Source organism: Nannobrachium achirus (assembly GCF_963921795.1).
Source record: "Nannobrachium achirus genome assembly, chromosome: 9".
Lineage (NCBI taxonomy): Eukaryota > Metazoa > Chordata > Actinopteri > Myctophiformes > Myctophidae > Nannobrachium > Nannobrachium achirus.
In genome coordinates, this window is record NC_137818.1 from 24,971,055 (window position 1) to 24,990,647 (window position 19,593).

Consider the following 19,593-nt stretch of genomic DNA (forward strand, 5'->3'; position numbering starts at 1 on the left):
AACCATTAATTGCAACGATGGTGCATTCAGTTTGGTGGCGGTGTGACTCTTCTCCTGTGATACTACCGATTATCTGCGCAAGCGTGGCACAGAATCTGAGATCACTAACCTCCCAGAAGCAGAGCCTAAGATACAGAGTTAATTCCTGAACTATAAAATGGAACGCTTTAAGGGCATACGTTAAGCCTAATACGGAATATGTCTGACTGCCATGCCTACCTGAACTATCGCGATGCTCGATATAAATATAGATTCTAGAACTGTATGGTATCAGTAAATAATATGAAAGTACATTGTGCATCGTCTAACATTCATCATAGGCTACATTATATCATAGGCTATATACTACTTGTTAGTATTCATAAAGAGTAAAGTGTTGGCTTTAATGTCCATGTAAGACAGGGTGAGAGAAAGAGGTAGAAGTTTAAAGAGAAGAGTATGTAGGTACGTATAATATTGCCTCAGATGTTATGCCCTTTGACCTAGAGATTAGCATTGTAATCCACTGAGGTGGAAGACTTCTGCATGAGTGACAGTTGTGCAAAGTTTGCAAGGCCCACACTATATATGTATGTATAGTATATGTGTGTATATGCACACGCACACGCGCGCGCACACACACACACACACACACACACACACACACACACACACACACACACACACACACACACACACACACACACACACACACACACACACACACACACACACACACACACACACACACACACACACACACACTTTCTAATGCATTTGATGATTTTTCTCTTTTCCAGGGGCTGAGGATAAGATGGGTTGGCATGGAAAGCCCCTCCCCAAAGACATGGCTGACAGTGTGGTGAAGGAGCTACAGGCACACCTCGTCAGCAGCAGCAAGCGCCTCTACCCTGCACCGCCCTGTGAAGACGCTCCACCCGTCAGCCTCCGCAACATGCGCATGCCAAGCGCACCCAGCTACAAACCTGGGGAAAAGGTGCTCAGACTTGACACTCTCAAGAGTTAAATTAGCACTGAGGATTTTATTGTGTGACTGCTGAAGTTATTAAGTCAGTGAATGTGCAATCAGGGGGAAAAGTTACAAAGATTGCTCCTGTATTATACGAGCAAGCAAGAATGACTATATCTCTATCCATGTATGTTCTGTAGATCGCCACACGGAAGGCCTATGGAGCTGCTCTGGCCAAGCTGGGACGCTACAACGACCACGTCATAGCTCTGGACGGAGACACCAAGAACTCCACCTTCTCTGAGCTCTTCAAGAATGAACACCCTAACCGCTATGTGGAATGCTTCATCGCAGAGCAAAACATGGTAAGATCTACCCTAATACTGTATGTCACAACCTTGCTCAAAGGCCAACAGTAGAAGAAGCCTGTTGGTGTGATAGTGTGTGTGTGTGTGTGTGTGTGTGTGTGTGTGTGTGTGTGTGTGTGTGTGTGTGTGTGTGTGTGTGTGTGTGTGTGCCTGTAAATGTATGCATTTAGAGATGTGCAAGACTGAGCTAAAGTCGATTGTCCTGCTGCCATTAATAACAAATATTTGAATATGCGGCCAAGCATCTAGATCACATAGATCACATTGTATCTATATCATTGGCCATGTTAGATGCAAAGAATAACACACAAACACTAACTCTCTGAACCCCATCGTCATTCAAGCAAGACTTGACAAACAAACACATGCATGCACACATACAGACTGCTGTAATAGGCTAAATAAGATACTGAAATCAACTAGCTATAATAGTTCAGGGGGTTATGACTTTAATACAAGTTGATTACTATAGTCATGTTTCCATGAACTTATTCGAAAATAGGAAGCAAATTATCAGAAATGCATATTAAGACAAAGCGAATTTAGCCTGTTTCCATTTGCGGCTGTCATTCGAATTAGCGACGGTTGCATGAGCCGACTCGTGGGATATCGACACATAGCCACATATCGCCTGGGTCCGTCTGACCAACCTGCTGTAAATACTTCCCTTGGGCTTGCACAGTGATGTTTTCAGACCGAATCTGAGACGTGAGCACTGCACGTCTGACTGCTGAGCCTGTGATTCGCTGCACACTCATCCTGCAGCGTCACGGATGCGAGGTGTTGTGACTCGTGAGCTTGTAGATCGGCCACTTTTGGCACGCAACACAGTGTGATGACGAAGGGTTATCCAGGGTTTACTTGGATGATGTGACGGACGAGGCTTGCACACAACAGAGCCGTAAAATAAACATCCAATGCAAGGTACAGTAGTAGGGAACACGGCGCTAACAAGTTGGTAGCTCCCTTCAGCCAAATCGATATCATGCAAGTTCAATGCATTTTCATTCAAAACGTATTCGCTTTGTGTTTCCATTGCACTAATGCGAATTACGTTTTTTCGATAAAGCCTCAAAATCCACCTCCTCCCAGCGCATAAAAGTTTTTGCGGATAATGAAAGTTTATTCGAATTTTGAAGTGTTTCCATGAAAAGATTTAAGTGCAAAAGCCTTAATGCGCATTAAGAGGCTTTATGGAAACGCCACTATTGTCTTAAATGAGTAACATTACAACTTGGAAGGAGGGTAAAATAAGCATTGTTACTTTTCCTGCACTTTGAACCCAGGGAACGAATAATCAAATATTTCATTATTCTGACACAACCCTTGTATGTCGATGAAGCGAGGTCTAACAAAGAGAGAGCTGATCTATAATTTCACCTAAATGTATTCTACTCTCATATTGGCAGGAGTTTTGGCACATTTTCTATAAACTCACTCCCTGAACAGTGACTTTATCCAGATGCTCTTTTACTTAACCTTTGTTCGTTTCACTGATACATCTTATACTGTCACCCTAATCCAATTCTTCTCCTCTGCTGCCCAAGATTCCATTGAGAAAGATAATTACTGTCACCCACATTATTTGTATCCACATTTTACCATCATCAACATCATTATCCGAGTTAATGAGCCTTTGTGTTGTGCCCCTGTGACTCTTGGTGAATGCTAAACAATAGGCCCCCAGAAAATAGGTCACTGGCTATCTGCATTAATTAAATACTGTAGCTTGGACGCTGTGATTCCGGTATTGAGCTTACACAGCATCATGCCATATGGCAGTGACAGTATAGGCTTATTATGCCCTTTAGATTACTGTACATAATAATGATTGATTACTTGTTTTGCCCTATTGTGTCTTACTAGTTTCCAGAGTCAACTAACAGCTAATCAATTAAACTAAGTTATGCTTCTCCCTCCCTAACCTTCTGCACTGTAATAACTTTCATAATGGCCAATCAAATTCACCATTTGTTGTTTCGTACCTCCCTCCCAATAAAATACTAAGTGTTCATTTATCCATTTGCAACTAAATTGACCCATTTTGATTACATTTGAACACTCTCAGAGGAAATCAAAGGGAGTATTTTCTGTTATGGGTTAAATGTCTTAAATGTCAGGGACACTTCAATATGTAGTCTCGGCGAGCCAAGGGCAAACCCGTGACCTTCTGATTCCCAGCTGGCATCTCTACCCTAGTACCCACTCGGTTACAGTATGTACGCCCTTCAATTAACACTGAAGAATTTACTGTGTATTTATCGGCTCCTCTCTACGCTCCACCTCTTCCTTCCCTTTCTCCCCCTCTCCTCCCTAGGTGAGCGTGGCGATCGGCTGTGCCACGCGGGACCGTAACGTGGTGTTTGCCAGCACCTTCGCCACCTTCTTCACCCGGGCCTACGACCAACTCCGCATGGCCGCCATCTCCGAGAGCAACATCAACCTCTGTGGCTCCCATTGTGGCGTGTCTATCGGTCAGTCTCTCTCTCTCCACCAATCATAGCCTGGACTCAGTGACCTTTGACCCTCTCTAGATCATAGAATAGAGATATTTTACACACATATGGGTTGCATACAAAGGACAACTTTGCAGATTTTCAACCTAAATCCCATTGTTATGATGTGAGTAGATCAGTAATATAGTGTGACCAAAAATACCTAATGTCTTCTGTGATTTTTCCCTATGAAATGTTTTAGTTGCATACGGTCATGTGAACGATTCATTTCACATCACTCGGCAGGCACACGTGCCGTACACTCTAATGATGTGAAACGATGCGTTTGAACATCATGGTTTTGGGGAGAAATAAACAGAAAACGTACAAATATCTTTTGCCACGTTATATCATTGATCTTCTCACATCAGAACAATGGGATATAGGTTGAAAATCAGCATAGTTTCCTCTCACTCCAGAGTATTCCCTGGGGTTTTACTTTGTATGTGGGTTGAATCTCACGTCTTCACTGCTGTATTCTGTGGTTCTTGATGTTCCTCAATCCTGAACTCGTTTCTTCACCTCTTCTGTTCGTCCACTCCTGCGCCCCGTATCAGTTCTCCTCCCCTCCCTCCTCTCTCCCTCTCAATGTTTCTGTGTCACGGAAGTGGTGGTGAGGAGGCGGGCCGATACTCTCTAACCTCCTCCTCTTCCTCCTCTTCCTCTCCACCTCCTCAGGTACATTGCATGGCCACAGCACCCGAATGCACGCATGCATCCACTAATGCCTCCAACCATATCAAATATTACTACTCCTAATTGTGTGTGTGTGTGTGTGTGTGTGTGTGTGTGTGTGTGTGTGTGTGTGTGTGTGTGTGCGTGTGCGTGTGCGTGTGCATCAGGTGAGGACGGGCCCTCTCAGATGGGTCTGGAGGACTTGGCCATGTTCAGAGCCATCCCCACAGCAACAGTGTTCTACCCTAGCGACGGTGTCTCCACCGAGAAGGCTGTGGAACTGGCCGCCAACACAAAGGTACCCAGAATGCTCTTTGGCACTATGAAGAAGGCGTCTTAATGAAAAGGGGAATGATAGAAGGGGATTTACGTATTGAAAAGAACAAATGCATTTAACATTGAATAGTTGAATTATTAACTAAATTCAAATGAATTGAATAATAAATACTGTATGTGTTTCAGGGTCTCTGTTTCATCCGAACCAGTCGTCCAGAAAACAATATCCTCTATAACAGCAACGAGGAGTTCCATGTTGGACAGGCTAAGGTTTGTAGTTCACACACACACACCAGGAAATATCACAGAAATGAGTACTATACTTACTGTTCATTTAACTCAGAGTGACTCTTAGAAGTGGATAATTAAGTAAATATAAGTATTTTACTGTGTACTTGTAGTCTCACTTAGGAAGACATATCAGAGTAGGTTTTCAAAGCAGTGGGTTTACAGTAGGTTTGTTAGCGGAGGTTTTCTCCACTGTTTCTAGCCCATACATTGAATTTAGATGTCACCAGATGCTTTGGTAGGCGGAGAGCTCTGTTTCACCCGCCTATGTGAGACTAGTGTACTTCTAACACATTTCAGGCTGAATTATAGGTAGAGATTAGTGTAAAATACACGCAGTGGCCTACAAGAGGTTTTCTCAGATGTTTTAGCTTTCTTTTGTTCCTTTTTATTTCACAATAACACAGCTATTCATCGAGTGAAATCCAGTCTACATTATTTAATTAAAATGTTTTTCTACCCTTCAGGTTGTGTACAAGACTACTGATGACCATGTGACTGTGATTGGAGCAGGAGTGACTCTCCATGAGGCCCTGGCTGCAGCTGAAATGTTAAAGAAAGGTACAGTACAAAACAGAGGGATGGGGGAGTTTTAAAGATTATGTATATAAACTTAAGTTCCCTTCTTATCATACAATAATAAGAACAGATGGGAACTCAACTCCTTTGGCCTCTTATAAATGGATAAGTCAAGAGATACTTTTTCATAAGCCCCATGGACTCTTTTCTACACTAAGCAATTTAGCCAAGTACCGGTAACTAATTTCTTATGTTTTGATTGTGTGTTATATTAAACAAAACCTTCTTGCCTCCACTCCCAGAGAGAATCAACATCCGCGTGATTGACCCGTTCACCATCAAGCCCATAGATTCCAAGACCATAATTGAGAACGCCAAGGCAACCAGGGGACGCATCATCACAGTGGAGGACCACTACTATGAAGGTGGGTACACAAAAACAAACTTATCACAAGATATAAACAAAAATAAACAGTGCTGGGCCCAAAGGTGTGACATTCTGTGTCACATATTTCCATTCATTCTGTGTTGCATATCTCTCTCCTCACCTTCCTTTTTCTCTTGTATTTTGAAATAAAGCTCATGCAATATGTCAAAAAGAAATGGAAACTGAAACTGCCACAAACAAAATGCAACAAATAATAATAAAATCAATGATGATGATCAGAAAGGAGCTAAATACAGAACCAAAAGGTTTTTGTGCATAAGGGGTCAACATTCAATTAGCTTTTTTGGAGATACATTTTGCATCATACTGATGTCATACCGACATAGAACTCAAGGCTAAATTATAGGGCTTACCATCTCATTCCATCCCTAATATAAACACAATACTTCACATTAGCACATGAACAAGCATAGAAAGCACTAGTGTTACAGCTGCTTACGCATTACGTTATCCATGTTAACTGCATAGATGTAGGTTACATTTGTACATACTTAAATGAATAGTGAGAACTTTGCTATGTAGCTGTGCATGAACTTGTCAATACAAGAGCCAAGGGCAATGTCCACAGTAGCCACTCTGCCTGCATAGAGAGACGAGACAACAACAAATAGTAGAGGGAAGATGGGAAAGGTGGATTGGGGGGGTGAAGGTATGGATGAGATCATGGAAGGGTGGTGACGGTGAGAGAGGAGAGAGAGACCTGAGGTAGGTGAAGAAAGAGAGAGAGTGGAAGATTTGGCCCTGAAATTGACAGATAAGATAGAAGCATAGAATAGATAAATGAAACAAATGGATGAGGAGAAAATCGGAAGGAAGAGAGAGGAAGGGCAGTATACATATGAGGGAGGAGTCAGGAGTATACGTCATTGATTGTATTTTGTTTAATTTCTGTGTGGCCTTTGGGCTATCAGTGACCCAGATACCAACACAGTCCAAAATTAATTCCCTCCCTCCCTTCCTCACTCGCTTTAGATTTCTCAACCTCTCTCATCTTCTTGCTGTATTTTTCCTTCCAGTGTGTTGTGTGTAAACACTATATGTCCCACATTTAGTTGTTAGATTAGATTTTGAACAGAAATCTACAACTGTTTTTACTGTACAGTAGCTGGAGACACCTATTATCCTGAATGGTCATTCTTATGTTTTAATTTTGCTGTGGACCCCCTGGAATCCCATCCAGGACCCCAGGGGTCCCAGGGGCCCAGGACCTCACTTTGAGAATCACTGTCCTAGAAATTACCAGCCTTTCATTCACACACGTGAATGCATGTTTGCACACACACGCACGCACGCACGCACGCACGCACGCACGCACTTACTGTACATGAATAGATTATGACAGGCCAGTATGCGAGGGTCAGCAAGACGGCATGGTTGGGGGGTCCGTTCACAGACACAGCAGGGAACCAGGGTTAGAGAGGGTTGGAGGTTGAATGGCAGGGGGCACAAATGTGTTGAGAGGGACAGGTCTGACATTGGTAGCAGTCGATGGCATATTGGCGTGTGTATCTACAGTATATGTGCGTGTGTAAGTGAGGGGTGGGTGGGGCAGACTAGACAAAGGATACAGCTGTCAAAGAACATTACATTTTAGCAATGTGTTTATACAGTACCAATGAGGGGGTCTTAACAATATAGGGGCGCAAGGGGTGGAGGCTCAAGGCTATGGAGGGGGATGTCACACTAATGATTAGTCCCAGAGTACAGATGGGTTCATGGCCAGTGCAACGCCACACCTCCCCACCCCCACTCCGTGCCTTGCCTCAAACACCTCCCATACCAAGCCTGTTCCTCACTCCCGTCTTCACACTCACAATTTTCTTTTGCCATCTACCATCTACCAGTCAATATTCATTGCTGGGGACCCCCTGACATCCCCTCCAGGACCCCTAGGGTCCCAGGCGTGAAGTATAAATTGAGCTTTAATCTGTGATTTACTGCAGCAGTGAAACTCAACTGCCAACACTGACTGTCATTCAATGAGGAAGTAAGGAGGCAGGGAAAAGGGGATAAAGGATGAGTAAACGAATAGGAGGAGTGGTGACGCACACACGTACATACCTGTAGGTGGAGGTGGAGAAGAGGACGAAGGCTTTCCATCACTCCTCCTTTTCAACCACTACCCAGTGGTTGGAAAGGAGGAGTGATGGAAAGAGTGATCGTGATAGAAGAGTGAGAAAGCATTGGGAGGGCGTTGTCCTTCATGTCAGTGAACATCACATCACATCACAGTTGAACTCCACTGACCATGGAGGTGTGAGTGATCTGATATGACAGCTGGTTGGAAGACAAAGAGTTAAGGAAGGAAGCAGGGGAGGGAAGGATAGAAGCAAAGGTGAAAGAAGTAAGCAGAAGAGGAAGTGAGGAAATAAGAATGGTAGGAAGGATTTGCCCTTTCTGATGGCTGCAAATATTAAGTGTATAATTATATTATGTGTTGAATATAAAAACACAAAATTAGAGCTAGATTTTACATCTTGCTTCAAAATGTCATTGTGAGGAATTCATATATTGCAACCTCTTTCTTCCACTGTTATTATTCATTGCTTTCTTTAAATGAAATGTTGATGAAAGTGTACATTTCCAGGGTTTCCTCTAACCTTTACAGTTTGAAAGTCTTTAACTCTGTTCATGAGAACAGATGTTGAATGAGTATAAAACCATCTACCATCAGAACCAACATCATAGTCTTTCTTCCCAACATGAGTCGAGTTGAGTTGAGCTGACTCCCCTGTTCTCCACTGAATTGCTCTCTCCAGGCGGTCTGGGCGAGGCAGTGTGCTCGGCCGTGGTGAATGAGACGGGCTTCACCGTCCACCGCCTGGCTGTGTCACAGGTTCCCCGCAGCGGGAAGCCCACCGAGCTGCTCCGGATCTTTGGCATCGACCGCGACTCCATCGCCCAGGCGGTACGCAAGATGCTCAGCAACTCCGCCAACGCCAAGTAGGATTGGTAGTTCGCACAGCGGCAGCCATGAACACGACAAACGGACGCTTCGGTAACTGGTTGTGTCACAATGGAGACGACGACAACAACTAAAAAAATAAAACATATGAGGAGGGAAAAGCACCTCTGGCCTCCCCACACATGCTCTCCCTCCCTCGCTCCACTACAAGCAGTTAGTAGGCCCATGGATCTAGTGTTCATTTCAGGAAAGAAAGCGAAAGGAAATTTATATTTCTGTTTTAAGTGTCATTGTTGTGGTTTTGATATCCACCCCATTCTCCCCTTGAGTTTACCCAAACCTTCCCCAACCCTAACCATGCTCATGTAAACCATGTTCAGTAAACCCAGCCTAACACACCAACCCTGTCTAACCCTACATAGCTCCCAGAGAGAGTTCCAGTACTGATGTAGTCAGTAAAATCAGTAAACGTGTTTTGGAGTAAAAGTGAAGTTATTTTTTCTTCCTCTGTGGAATCCTGTCACATTTTTGGAGGCCGCAAGAGAGTATGTCATGTCTCCTTGAACCCACATGTACTTTGTAAAATCCCTCGACCCCACTACAGCGAGCAGTGTGTGGAGGAATTTTAGGTCTTTTTGAGCACTGACTGTTTTTAATCATTTTGATCCTGATCCTGACATAGCAGGGACTGTTTCACAACAATAAAAGGAAAAGGTTTCTTCACAATGTTCATGTCTTCTGAGTGTGTCTTCTTCCCCTGTTTTAGCTACGCATAGAAGGGTTTGTAGAGAGATTAGGTTTAACAATTTCATCATCATTGTGTTGCTATTGGACCCAAATATTATAATATTGTGGTAAATGGTAAATGGTGCATTTATATAGCGCTTTTAATCCAAAGCGCTTTACATAGATTGTGCATTACATTCACCCATTCACACACACATTCATACACCGGTGGCGGAGGAAGCCATGCAAGGCACCAACCTACTCACCGGTGGAGTCGTGGACTCACCAGACATGTGAGCCTGTCTAAAACAGATTTTTCATCCTGATCCATTGTATTAGGGAGGCCACTAATGATAGTGTGACACATATACCTATACAACATACACTAACACATTTTATATTTCTGACATTTAGTTATTGTTTGATTAATTGATTGAATAATACTTTATTAGTCATAAATATACACAGCACGTGGTACAGTAAGACATTAACACAAAAAAGTAAATTCATCAAAATAGCAGACAAAATTAACAAAATAATACATGACATCAACAAATACAATATATATACTGTATGTAAAAAACAGATGGGAAAGTTACATTTATTTACCCTTTTGGTCTCCTGAGTCCTGATAGATGTTTTTCAGGCCAATTTTGTAAAGAAACCAGTGTTACTTTGATGGATAGTGTTAATGAAATTGTCACCATGTTCCATACTTGTAGATCCATCTGCCAAGGTTCTAACACCCACTTCAAATCAACAGTAACCATTTCAGTAACTCAGCAGAAATGACTTCCTAGACCTCAGACTTACATTATATCTTCATTATATAAGAATGTGCTGTGTAAGGCACTGAACACACGCCTCCTCTGCTGCAGCCTAAGTCTACAGCTAGGTCTACGGAAGCACACATCCACCACGTGTAGTGCATATTTCATGTCCATTAATAATTGAAAAGCCTAATGAAAGATTCAAGGGGACTGCAGCATGTGCGTGGATGTACATGTGAGATGTGAGACCATTACGATCTGTGCGTGCGTGCGTGCAGTGGTGGAAAAAGTACTCCAATGTTTTACTAAAGTAAACGTACATGAAATTCTGAAATTCAAAATGTACTTGAGTAAAAGTACGAAAGTATTGGCATCAAAATGTACTTTAAGTACCAAAAGTAAAAGTAGTAGTGGAGTAAAAGTACAATATTTGGATCTGAGATGTAGTGGAGAAGAAGTATTGGAAATTGGAAATACTCAAGTAAAGTATAAATAACTCAAAATTTTACTTGAGTACAGTACTTAAGTAAATGTACTTGGTTGATTTACACCACCGTGTGTGTGTGTGTGTGTGTGTGTGTGTGTGTGTGTGTGTGTGTGTGTGTGTGTGTGTGTGTGTGTGTGTGTGTGTGTGTGTGTGTGTGTGTGTGTGTGTGTGTGTGTGTGTGTGTGTGTGTGTGTGTGTGTGTGTGCATGTGTGTGCGCGTGTGTGCATGCGAGACGAGAGAGGGTTTGAAGCAAGTCAATAAAAACTATGCATAGTCAAGAACATAAAAGTCATATCTTCCAACAACTTGCAAGTAGCAAGACGATGATGTAAAGAGAAAACAAACAGTAAGTGCAGCAAAGCATGACCAAGGAATTCAGGACATCTGTGGACAGCTTAGTACAGTACTTAGAACAGTAGTTCTTAAAGTGGGGTCCAAGGACTCTCTGGGTTCCTTGAGAGGGTTCCAAATGGACCCTTACAGGCCTGTAACTCTGCAAGTGTACTTGGAACCAAACGGACCCGTACTGGTAATGGAGTAGTTTCACTAGTAAGACGCAACATGCGACCTTGCCCTAAAGGGCGATGTTGCGCCAATTCTTGGCCATCTGGCCAGTGATGTATATCGGACATTTACCCATATATGGAGATCCATGTACTGTATGGTACATCCATTTATGCCCATACATGGAGATCCCTGTATTATCCAGCTGCACAGATATGGGCTGTCTTACTCCATATATTTGCATTCCCTGTTAGATATGGGCTTAATATTGATGACATCTGTAACCCTGTAAAAATGTGTACACAAACGGAGAAAGGCTGACATTTCTCATGGTAAACTGTGACCTTCGGTCACAATAATCATATCAATACATTTATTGATCCAAGTACGGTAAATTGGTAAAATAAAGCTTATTTCAACGTGCAGCAATTAAGGGAGAAAGTACCTTGATATAGGTAAATACTAAGAAAGTTTAACAATGAGAAGGGTCGGACAAAATGACAGTGATCTTTCACTTAACATACTTTAGGAAGGAAGAGTTCATGAGATAAGATAAAGGTAGACTTTATTGTCGTGAAGGAAATGTGTCATGGGTATACATTTCCTTCAGGTATGTCATACACTATCTGCTGTTGAAAATACAATGACATAGTTCTCAAAGTGGGGTCCAGGGACCCTCAGGCTTCCTTGAGGGGGTTCCAAATGGTGTGTAACTCTCAGAGGTATGGGGGTCACCAATAAGGACACAAGCTATAAGCAGAGAGGTACAGTACAGTAGATGGCTGTTGTCATTTGTACACACAGTACTGTACTGTACTAACTGTACCCAGCCGGTGAGAAGGGTCCCAGATGATTGAATGTGATATTTAACATGACCTCTGACCCTGTTAGTCTGTCTCTGCCTTGTGAACTAGAAAAAATGTCAGCTGTGTGTGTGTGTGTGTGTGTGTGTGTGTGTGTGTGTGTGTGTGTGTGTGTGTGTGTGTGTGTGTGTGTGTGTGTGTGTGTGTGTGTGCCTGTGGGAGGGGCGGGTGCTTCTTGTTCACATTATGTCCAATAAATGCATACATTTGGGCATTTTGGCTGCCATATAAGCATCTGTCTGTCAATCTGTCGTATGGATTCTATTGTCTAATTACTGAGAATCAAAGACAATCTGTCTGCTCTCTCGACTCACACACACACACACACACACACACACACACACACACACACACACACACACACACACACACACACACACACACACACACACACACACACACACACACACACACACACACACACACACACACACACACACACACACACGCTGTACTGTAACACATGCACAAAATCACATAGATGCTACATAAAAAATATTATGCCCCCAAATGCCCATGTAAATTAATGCACTACACATACTGTACGTACACACACAATTCAATTCAATTTCAATTCAAAGGGCTTTATTGGCATGAGAAAACATACGTTTACATTGCCAAAGCAGAAATGTACACAATACAATACAATACAATCAGAACAAAATATATACAGGTGAAAACAGTTTTCATGCATCACGGTAACGTGCAGGCAGAGCAGTGATATATACAATGGTTTTTAAGGTGGTTGGGTTCCATTTGATATCCTTCTCTTATCACAGCAGCTCACGAATCTTGCTGCTGTGTTTGCACATTGTTTTACTTCCCCCAGCAGGTATGGGAGTTTTTCATCATTGGTCATATTTTGAAACTCTCCTTGGGTGGTTATGATCTGTGGGAAGTATGTGTCTCTGATGTCTTGGTACAGCGGACAGGTGGTTAGAAAATGTAGCTCAGTTTCCACTTCATTTTGTGTGCAGTGGGTGCAAAGTCTGTTTTCTCTAGGGAGCCAGGTATGCCTGTGACGTCCTTTCTCGATTGCAAGACTGTGCTCACTGAGTCTGTACCTAGTCAAGATTTTTCTTTGTTTTGGGTCGGCCACCTTGCTCAGGTATTCTGCCATGGTGTATTCTCTGTTTAGGGCCAAATAGCATTCTAGTTTGCTCTGCTTTTGGGTTGCTTCTCTCCAATGTGTCAGGTAGCTTTCTTTCTGCTGTTTTATAATTTGGTTTAGTCCAGTGAATTGTCTGTCTGGTGGCTCTGCTTGTGTTTGTGTACAGAGTTCCCGGACCAGTTGGCTGAGGGGGCATCTCTCTAGGGTTTCTCTGTGTGTGAGTGCCTTGTTATGAAGTGCATCTGGGTCACTTTCTTTTAAGTGGTTATAAAATTTGAATGCTCTCTTTTTTATTTTGATTATGAGAGGGTATCGTCCTAATTCTGCCCTGCATGCATTATTTGGTGTTTTCCGCTGAATTCTGAGAATTGATTTGCAGAATTCTGTGTGCAGGGTCTCTATTTGATGTTTGTCCCATTTTTCAAGGTCTTGGTTTGCGGCTGGTCCCCAGATCTCGCAACCATAGAGGGAAATTGGTTCTATCACAGAGTCCAGTATTTTTAGCCAGGTTTTTATTGGGATGTCTATTTTGATGTTCCTTTTGATGGCATAGAAAGCCCTTCTTGCCTTGTCTCTCAGGTCTTTTACAGCTTGGTTGAAGTTTCCTGTGCTGCTGATGCACACACACACACACACACACACACACACACACACACACACACACACACACACACACACACACACACACACACACACACACACACACACACACACACACACACACACACACACACACACACACACACACACACACACACACACACACACACACTCTTGACCTTGCCCCCCCAAACACACACAATATATCAATATAAATACTGTACTGAACACATGCACAAAATCACACAGATCTACATTCAGATCTATACAAACAAATGCATTCCTCAATACTTGCTCAATACACGTACAACAGTGTCTTTCAGAACATTTATCAGTGGTTTTGTGTGAATATACAATGTGTGTGTTTGTGTGAGAGAGAGCGTTAGAGGAGACTAAAAGAAAGACAGGCTGATTATGTGTTGCCTTTTTGTCATCTGCAAAGCACAGACATGGCAACATGCTGCCAACTTCCATACACTTCAGTGAACACCCCTCAGCCTTCACTCACACACACACACGCACACGCGCACGCGCGCACACACACACACACACACACACACACACACACACACACACACACACACACACACACACACACACACACACACACACACACACACACACACACACACACACACACACACACACACACACAGCCTACTGTACCTTACGGGCAGTTTCTCAGACACAAAGGAATATCAACGCCGTTCGTCTCAGGCCATAGACACCAACTTCTTTGTCACAACTAATATACATCCTCAGACACACCCAAACCCACACATGTTGGATGACTTTGAAAACACGTGGGCCAAGCTAGTTAACTTAACCATTCAACTATGGCTTCCCACAATATTTTAAATATGTTCACTTTTTTCAAACATTTTTTAACATCTAGATTAGAAACTCACAATGCGCTAACAAGAGTTTGCATGCACATCTGAAACAGCCATAGTGCTGTACACCGACGAATGAATACATAATGAAGGGCTCCTGTATCTTACTTTTCTATGCACCATAATAATAATAATTGGGTTGAATTTAACAGAATTGAAAAGACTACGGAAGGGCCAGAAATGTCACTCTCTTCTATGGCGCATCAAAAAGATTGCGCTACAGCTGCCCTGCAGTGGGCATAATGTTTCTCATAGTACTCATTCAATGAATTTCGCATAATATACTGTACATAGCTGCAGCTGTGCATGCCGTGTTGCCCTGCTCCCCCCACCCCACCCCCACGATGCCTATAGCAACTGCAGCCTGCGATGCCCCCATCCACCACGAAAGAGGGGCGGTCCGGCGGCATGTAGCGCCACGCCACGCTGGCCAACCAAGCAGCCTCCTGAGGTTCTGCCTCGTAGAGGGTCCTCTGAAAGGACACCTCCGGCTGAGGAGCGAAGGAGGTGAGAAAGGGATGGCGTGAGAGGGAGGTGGGGGCAGGAAGGGGGTGGTCAGGGGCTGACGGAGGAAGGATGGATAGAGAGGAGTATATGGAGGGAGGAACTATGGGGTGGAGGCAGGGATGAATAGGTCCCAACAGAGTATAGGGGTTGAAATGAATCTCACCCAGTATGAAGTGAGCGGTGCCTTTGGTGACCACTTGTTATAGGGCTCAATGTGAATGGCACTTTAGGCTGCTCAACAGCGCCACTTGAAGTTAGGTCACCCAGGGGTATTGCAGCTGTTGAGGCCGTACGGCACACATAGAGACATACCCACTCGGTCAAACATTGGAGCGTTTGGCACCGCTTCAAAACAGAGACGGAATCAGGAAGGAGTATGATGAGAGTAAATGGAGTGATGAGAAATGTCACAGCTTGTCTCCGTGTATACACATTTTTACAGTCTATGTGTTGGTTCCCTTGACACATGCATCACAGGTGATATCACAGGTGACATCACCTATGTAAAAGTCCATATATGGGTATTCCCCAGAATCCCTTTAGGCCCATATATGAAGATCCCTGATGTCATCGATATAACACTGGCCAGATGGCCAAGATATGGCCCATATCTGTGTGGCTGGTTCAGATAGGGAGTATGACAGAAAGAAAGCGATGGGGCATAGAAGGGTGAGGCTAGAGGCAGAACTTTGACAAAGATGTATGCACAATTACATGTGACATGACCATATATTTGTCAAAAGGATAAAACAGTAAACACTAAAAAGCTTGAAAGCTTATTTTCCTTGTGTTCCTTTAAACAGTAAGAGAGCAGAGAGAGAGAGAGAGAGAGAGAGAGAGAGAGTTCTAAAAAAGTAAAAGACAGACAAAAGTCAAAGATGGAAAACGATGCAGAAAGTGAGGGATTGACTGAGGGTGAGGGAACAAGGAAAGAAGACATTGATAAAGGGAGGGAAAGACAAAATAAGTAATAATAAATAATGATGAAAATGGTAGAATACACAGTGAGGGTAAAGCGATGGAGAGGATGTGAGTTTGACAAAAAGGAGAGAATAAAGATAGAGACATAAAACAAGAGAGGGAGGTATGTGAGGGTGATCGACAGAGATACAGACGGAGCGACAGAAGGGGAAAGATAGGAAAAGAAGGAGGACAGCATGAGCAAGAAGTGTGAGAACATGGAAACATGGGGGAGGGCAGAGAAGCATCGCCAATTCAACTCGACTCCATCTTAGATGACCACCATTTTATGCTCTGATGCCCCTAACAGGAAGACAGTAAATAAGCTGTTGTTTTCACCATGTTTAATGAATGTTCTTTGTAACATTATGGCTCAGTGTCTTATAGAAATTGTAATAAAGTATTGAATCTTGCATCTTGACATGTCAGTTTTTGTATGTTTGGCAATATTTGTCTATAAACACTATATGCATTATTCACTATGTCTTTGTTATGGGAAAGACACCACAAAGCTTGTGTGAATGCATGCTTACAAACGTACATGCATGTGTATAAGCGATGCATGTGTGTTCATTATTGTGAGTGGGTGTGTGCTCTTGAATACAGTCATGCTTGGATGCATGCTGTAATGTGTGCATGCATGCACATGTACAGTACACAGCATGCAAGTCTACAGATGCAAGACACATTTGAGCTTTAAAGTTAAAATTGATTCAGATAGAGGTGAAGGTTTGATAAAGATAGAGGTAAAGGAAGCACATCTGATAGTGGATGTGGATGGGTCACCGGTGTTAGCTAATGCGTAAACAGACCAATTTTCAACCAATTTCACATGCTTACCCTATCCTATATGAGTTCTACTACATAATTGGATGAAATTGTTATCCTGACTTGAAAATGTATGTTCTCTTTACAAAAGAGACTGAGACAGTACAAACACTAGTCTACTGCAATGATTACAATGGAAAATATAGAGCTATTTAACACCGCCTTTAAAACAATTGAATCAGCATTCACTGATGAGTTTAATCAATCTATGAACTCAGGGTCCCTGTTGTCTTTTAAAGTTACACACTACCCTCTAGTGGATAATTTCAGCAATTTCAGCTTTAAAAAAATGGTGAGCACTAGAGACAGACAGGAGAGGTGTCTGTATCCTGACAATACAATCTAGCAAATTTAACAAAACTAGACAAAATAAGCACTTAAAAACCCTATATATTTTACCCTATTTTTCCATCTATAAAGAATCCCTTTGCTGAAAATTGTTCACAACATCATGCATTTCAACATGGTGAGCTTGTAGATAGTTTGCTGAATGTTCACCCCAGAATAGGAAGACTACGGTTCAAGTGGATCAGAAAAAGTGTTGAAGACATGTCAAAGAACATAGGATATTACAGAGTGTGTGAATATGGCATGTGTGAAGACACACCCAAACAGAGATAACAGAGATAAGTGGACAAGTGATTGAATGATAATATACAGACAGCCAGACAGACAGATGTGAAGGAGGAGTGAAGGAGTGGGTACGACACATCACCTGAGCCGCAGTGAAAGCGTGTGTGTGTGTGTGTGTGTGTGTGTGTGTGTGTGTGTGTGTGTGTGTGTGTGTGTGTGTGTGTGTGTGTGTGTGTGTGTGTATAAGCTAAGTCCTAGGAGGGGATGAGAGGAAAGCTGAGTTGCTTTAAGGGGAGCATTCACTCAAGAGCATTATTCCAGGTGGGTGGTTCCAACCATGGTCGATACCATTAGACTGTCACAACACATCAGCCACAAAGCCTCAGATCTGATGCACACAAGGACCGGTGTGGTGGTGGTGTGTGTCACAGTGTGTGTGTGTGTGTGTGTGTGCACGCGCAACTGTGCGTGCGTGCGCACATGTGCGTGTGTGTGTGTGTGTGTGTGTGTGTGTGTGTGTGTGTGCTTGTGTGAGAACGAAACTTGCACCTGCTATCTGGAAGTGCTTGTGTATAATTGTGTGTGCATAGCAGGCATGAACTTGTGTGAGAAAGGTTTGTATGCTAAATATGTTAAATAAGTGTGTTCATAAATGTATGTGTTTATGATGAGTATCAATATTATGACACTGTGGAGAAGACCACAAAGTATCATCTGGCTCCAAAATACCCCTAAACAATAATTGGACAAGACTGAGCTTCCAGGAACCAGTGGGAAGACTGCTCTAGTACTCATGTTAATCTTCATCATGTCATCTCCTGTGGCTGTGCTATTCATTCCTCTATTACTATTAGTTTCTTCTGCACTCAGACTTCAGTTGAGGTGATGGCCACCAGGGTTCCCCCTTCTGTTGAACAGGCACGTGCACACATAGACATCAAAGGGGGCTTGAGCCCCTGCCCTTTTATCCGTCTGTAAAAAGTGCCCTCTCCAGACCATGAATGCAGTTTTTTACTATGGAGAAAGAATTGCAAATGCCCTCTTTCCATGCCATACCTGAAGGAAAATTACCATGTCCAAACTCTCCTGAACTTGAATGCAGCTTCTCATGTTCAAAGAATTATTGAAAATAGCCGACCTCCAAGCTCACAAGGCGCAGCGCGACGCGTTGTGAGCTTGGAGGTCTGCTATTTTCAATATTTTTACCAAAAGGCCCTTTTCGAAATTTCAGCCCCTGCCTGGCTATATCTAACATTCTCTGCACGTCCCTGCTGCTGAATAGAAGTGAGCCTGCCCCAGTGGTTTGAAGAAGCCCTTCCAAGTCACAACATTATCTGGTTTGTGGAGTGTGATAACACCTGTCTCTTCCTCTAAATATTATGAGGCCCAAATTTGTGTTTTGACATCAGTTTCCCCACCCCAGGTGGTGAACCACTAAACCACAGCATCAATATTCTGGGCCAAACATTCGGCAAAAATAATAATACATAGGTGTCAGGGGTCAATATTATGTACTTCATATTTAATTCATTATTAGCTATGCTCCACAGTAAAAACATTAAAACCCCCCCTGTTTGAGGTTTATGGCCATTCGATTCCGCCAATGAAGAAGAAAGACACTAAACTAAAAGTATAATTTCCTAGTTCCCATACTGTACAGTCAGTGTACTGTACATCCATAACTGAAACAGTGACAACCAACTCCCAGAGACATCGACCAAGGCTACCTTTCTTCCTTAAAAAAATATGTTAATACCAGTAAGACTCCCTAATCGGGAGATAAGCGACCGTTGGTCGCTTATCTCCACAAATAGGCCAAAAGTTTGTTTTACCAATTATCAAGACAT

General features: G+C 42.9%; 1 protein-coding gene across 1 annotated transcript in view; it reads left to right on the forward strand.

The window, feature by feature from the left end:
- LOC308291997 (transketolase-like) overlaps positions 1 to 9,636 on the forward strand; it is a 23,989-nt gene extending 14,353 nt beyond the window's left edge. Inside the window, exons 7-14 of the mRNA XM_080734188.1 lie at positions 780 to 976; positions 1,150 to 1,314; positions 3,635 to 3,791; positions 4,655 to 4,785; positions 4,950 to 5,033; positions 5,519 to 5,612; positions 5,873 to 5,995; positions 8,778 to 9,636. Coding sequence (XP_080590314.1) covers positions 780 to 976; positions 1,150 to 1,314; positions 3,635 to 3,791; positions 4,655 to 4,785; positions 4,950 to 5,033; positions 5,519 to 5,612; positions 5,873 to 5,995; positions 8,778 to 8,965 — 1,139 coding nt within the window. The 3' untranslated portion in view covers positions 8,966 to 9,636. The remainder of the gene's footprint in view (positions 1 to 779; positions 977 to 1,149; positions 1,315 to 3,634; positions 3,792 to 4,654; positions 4,786 to 4,949; positions 5,034 to 5,518; positions 5,613 to 5,872; positions 5,996 to 8,777) is intronic.
- The last annotated feature ends 9,957 nt before the right edge of the window (positions 9,637 to 19,593 follow it).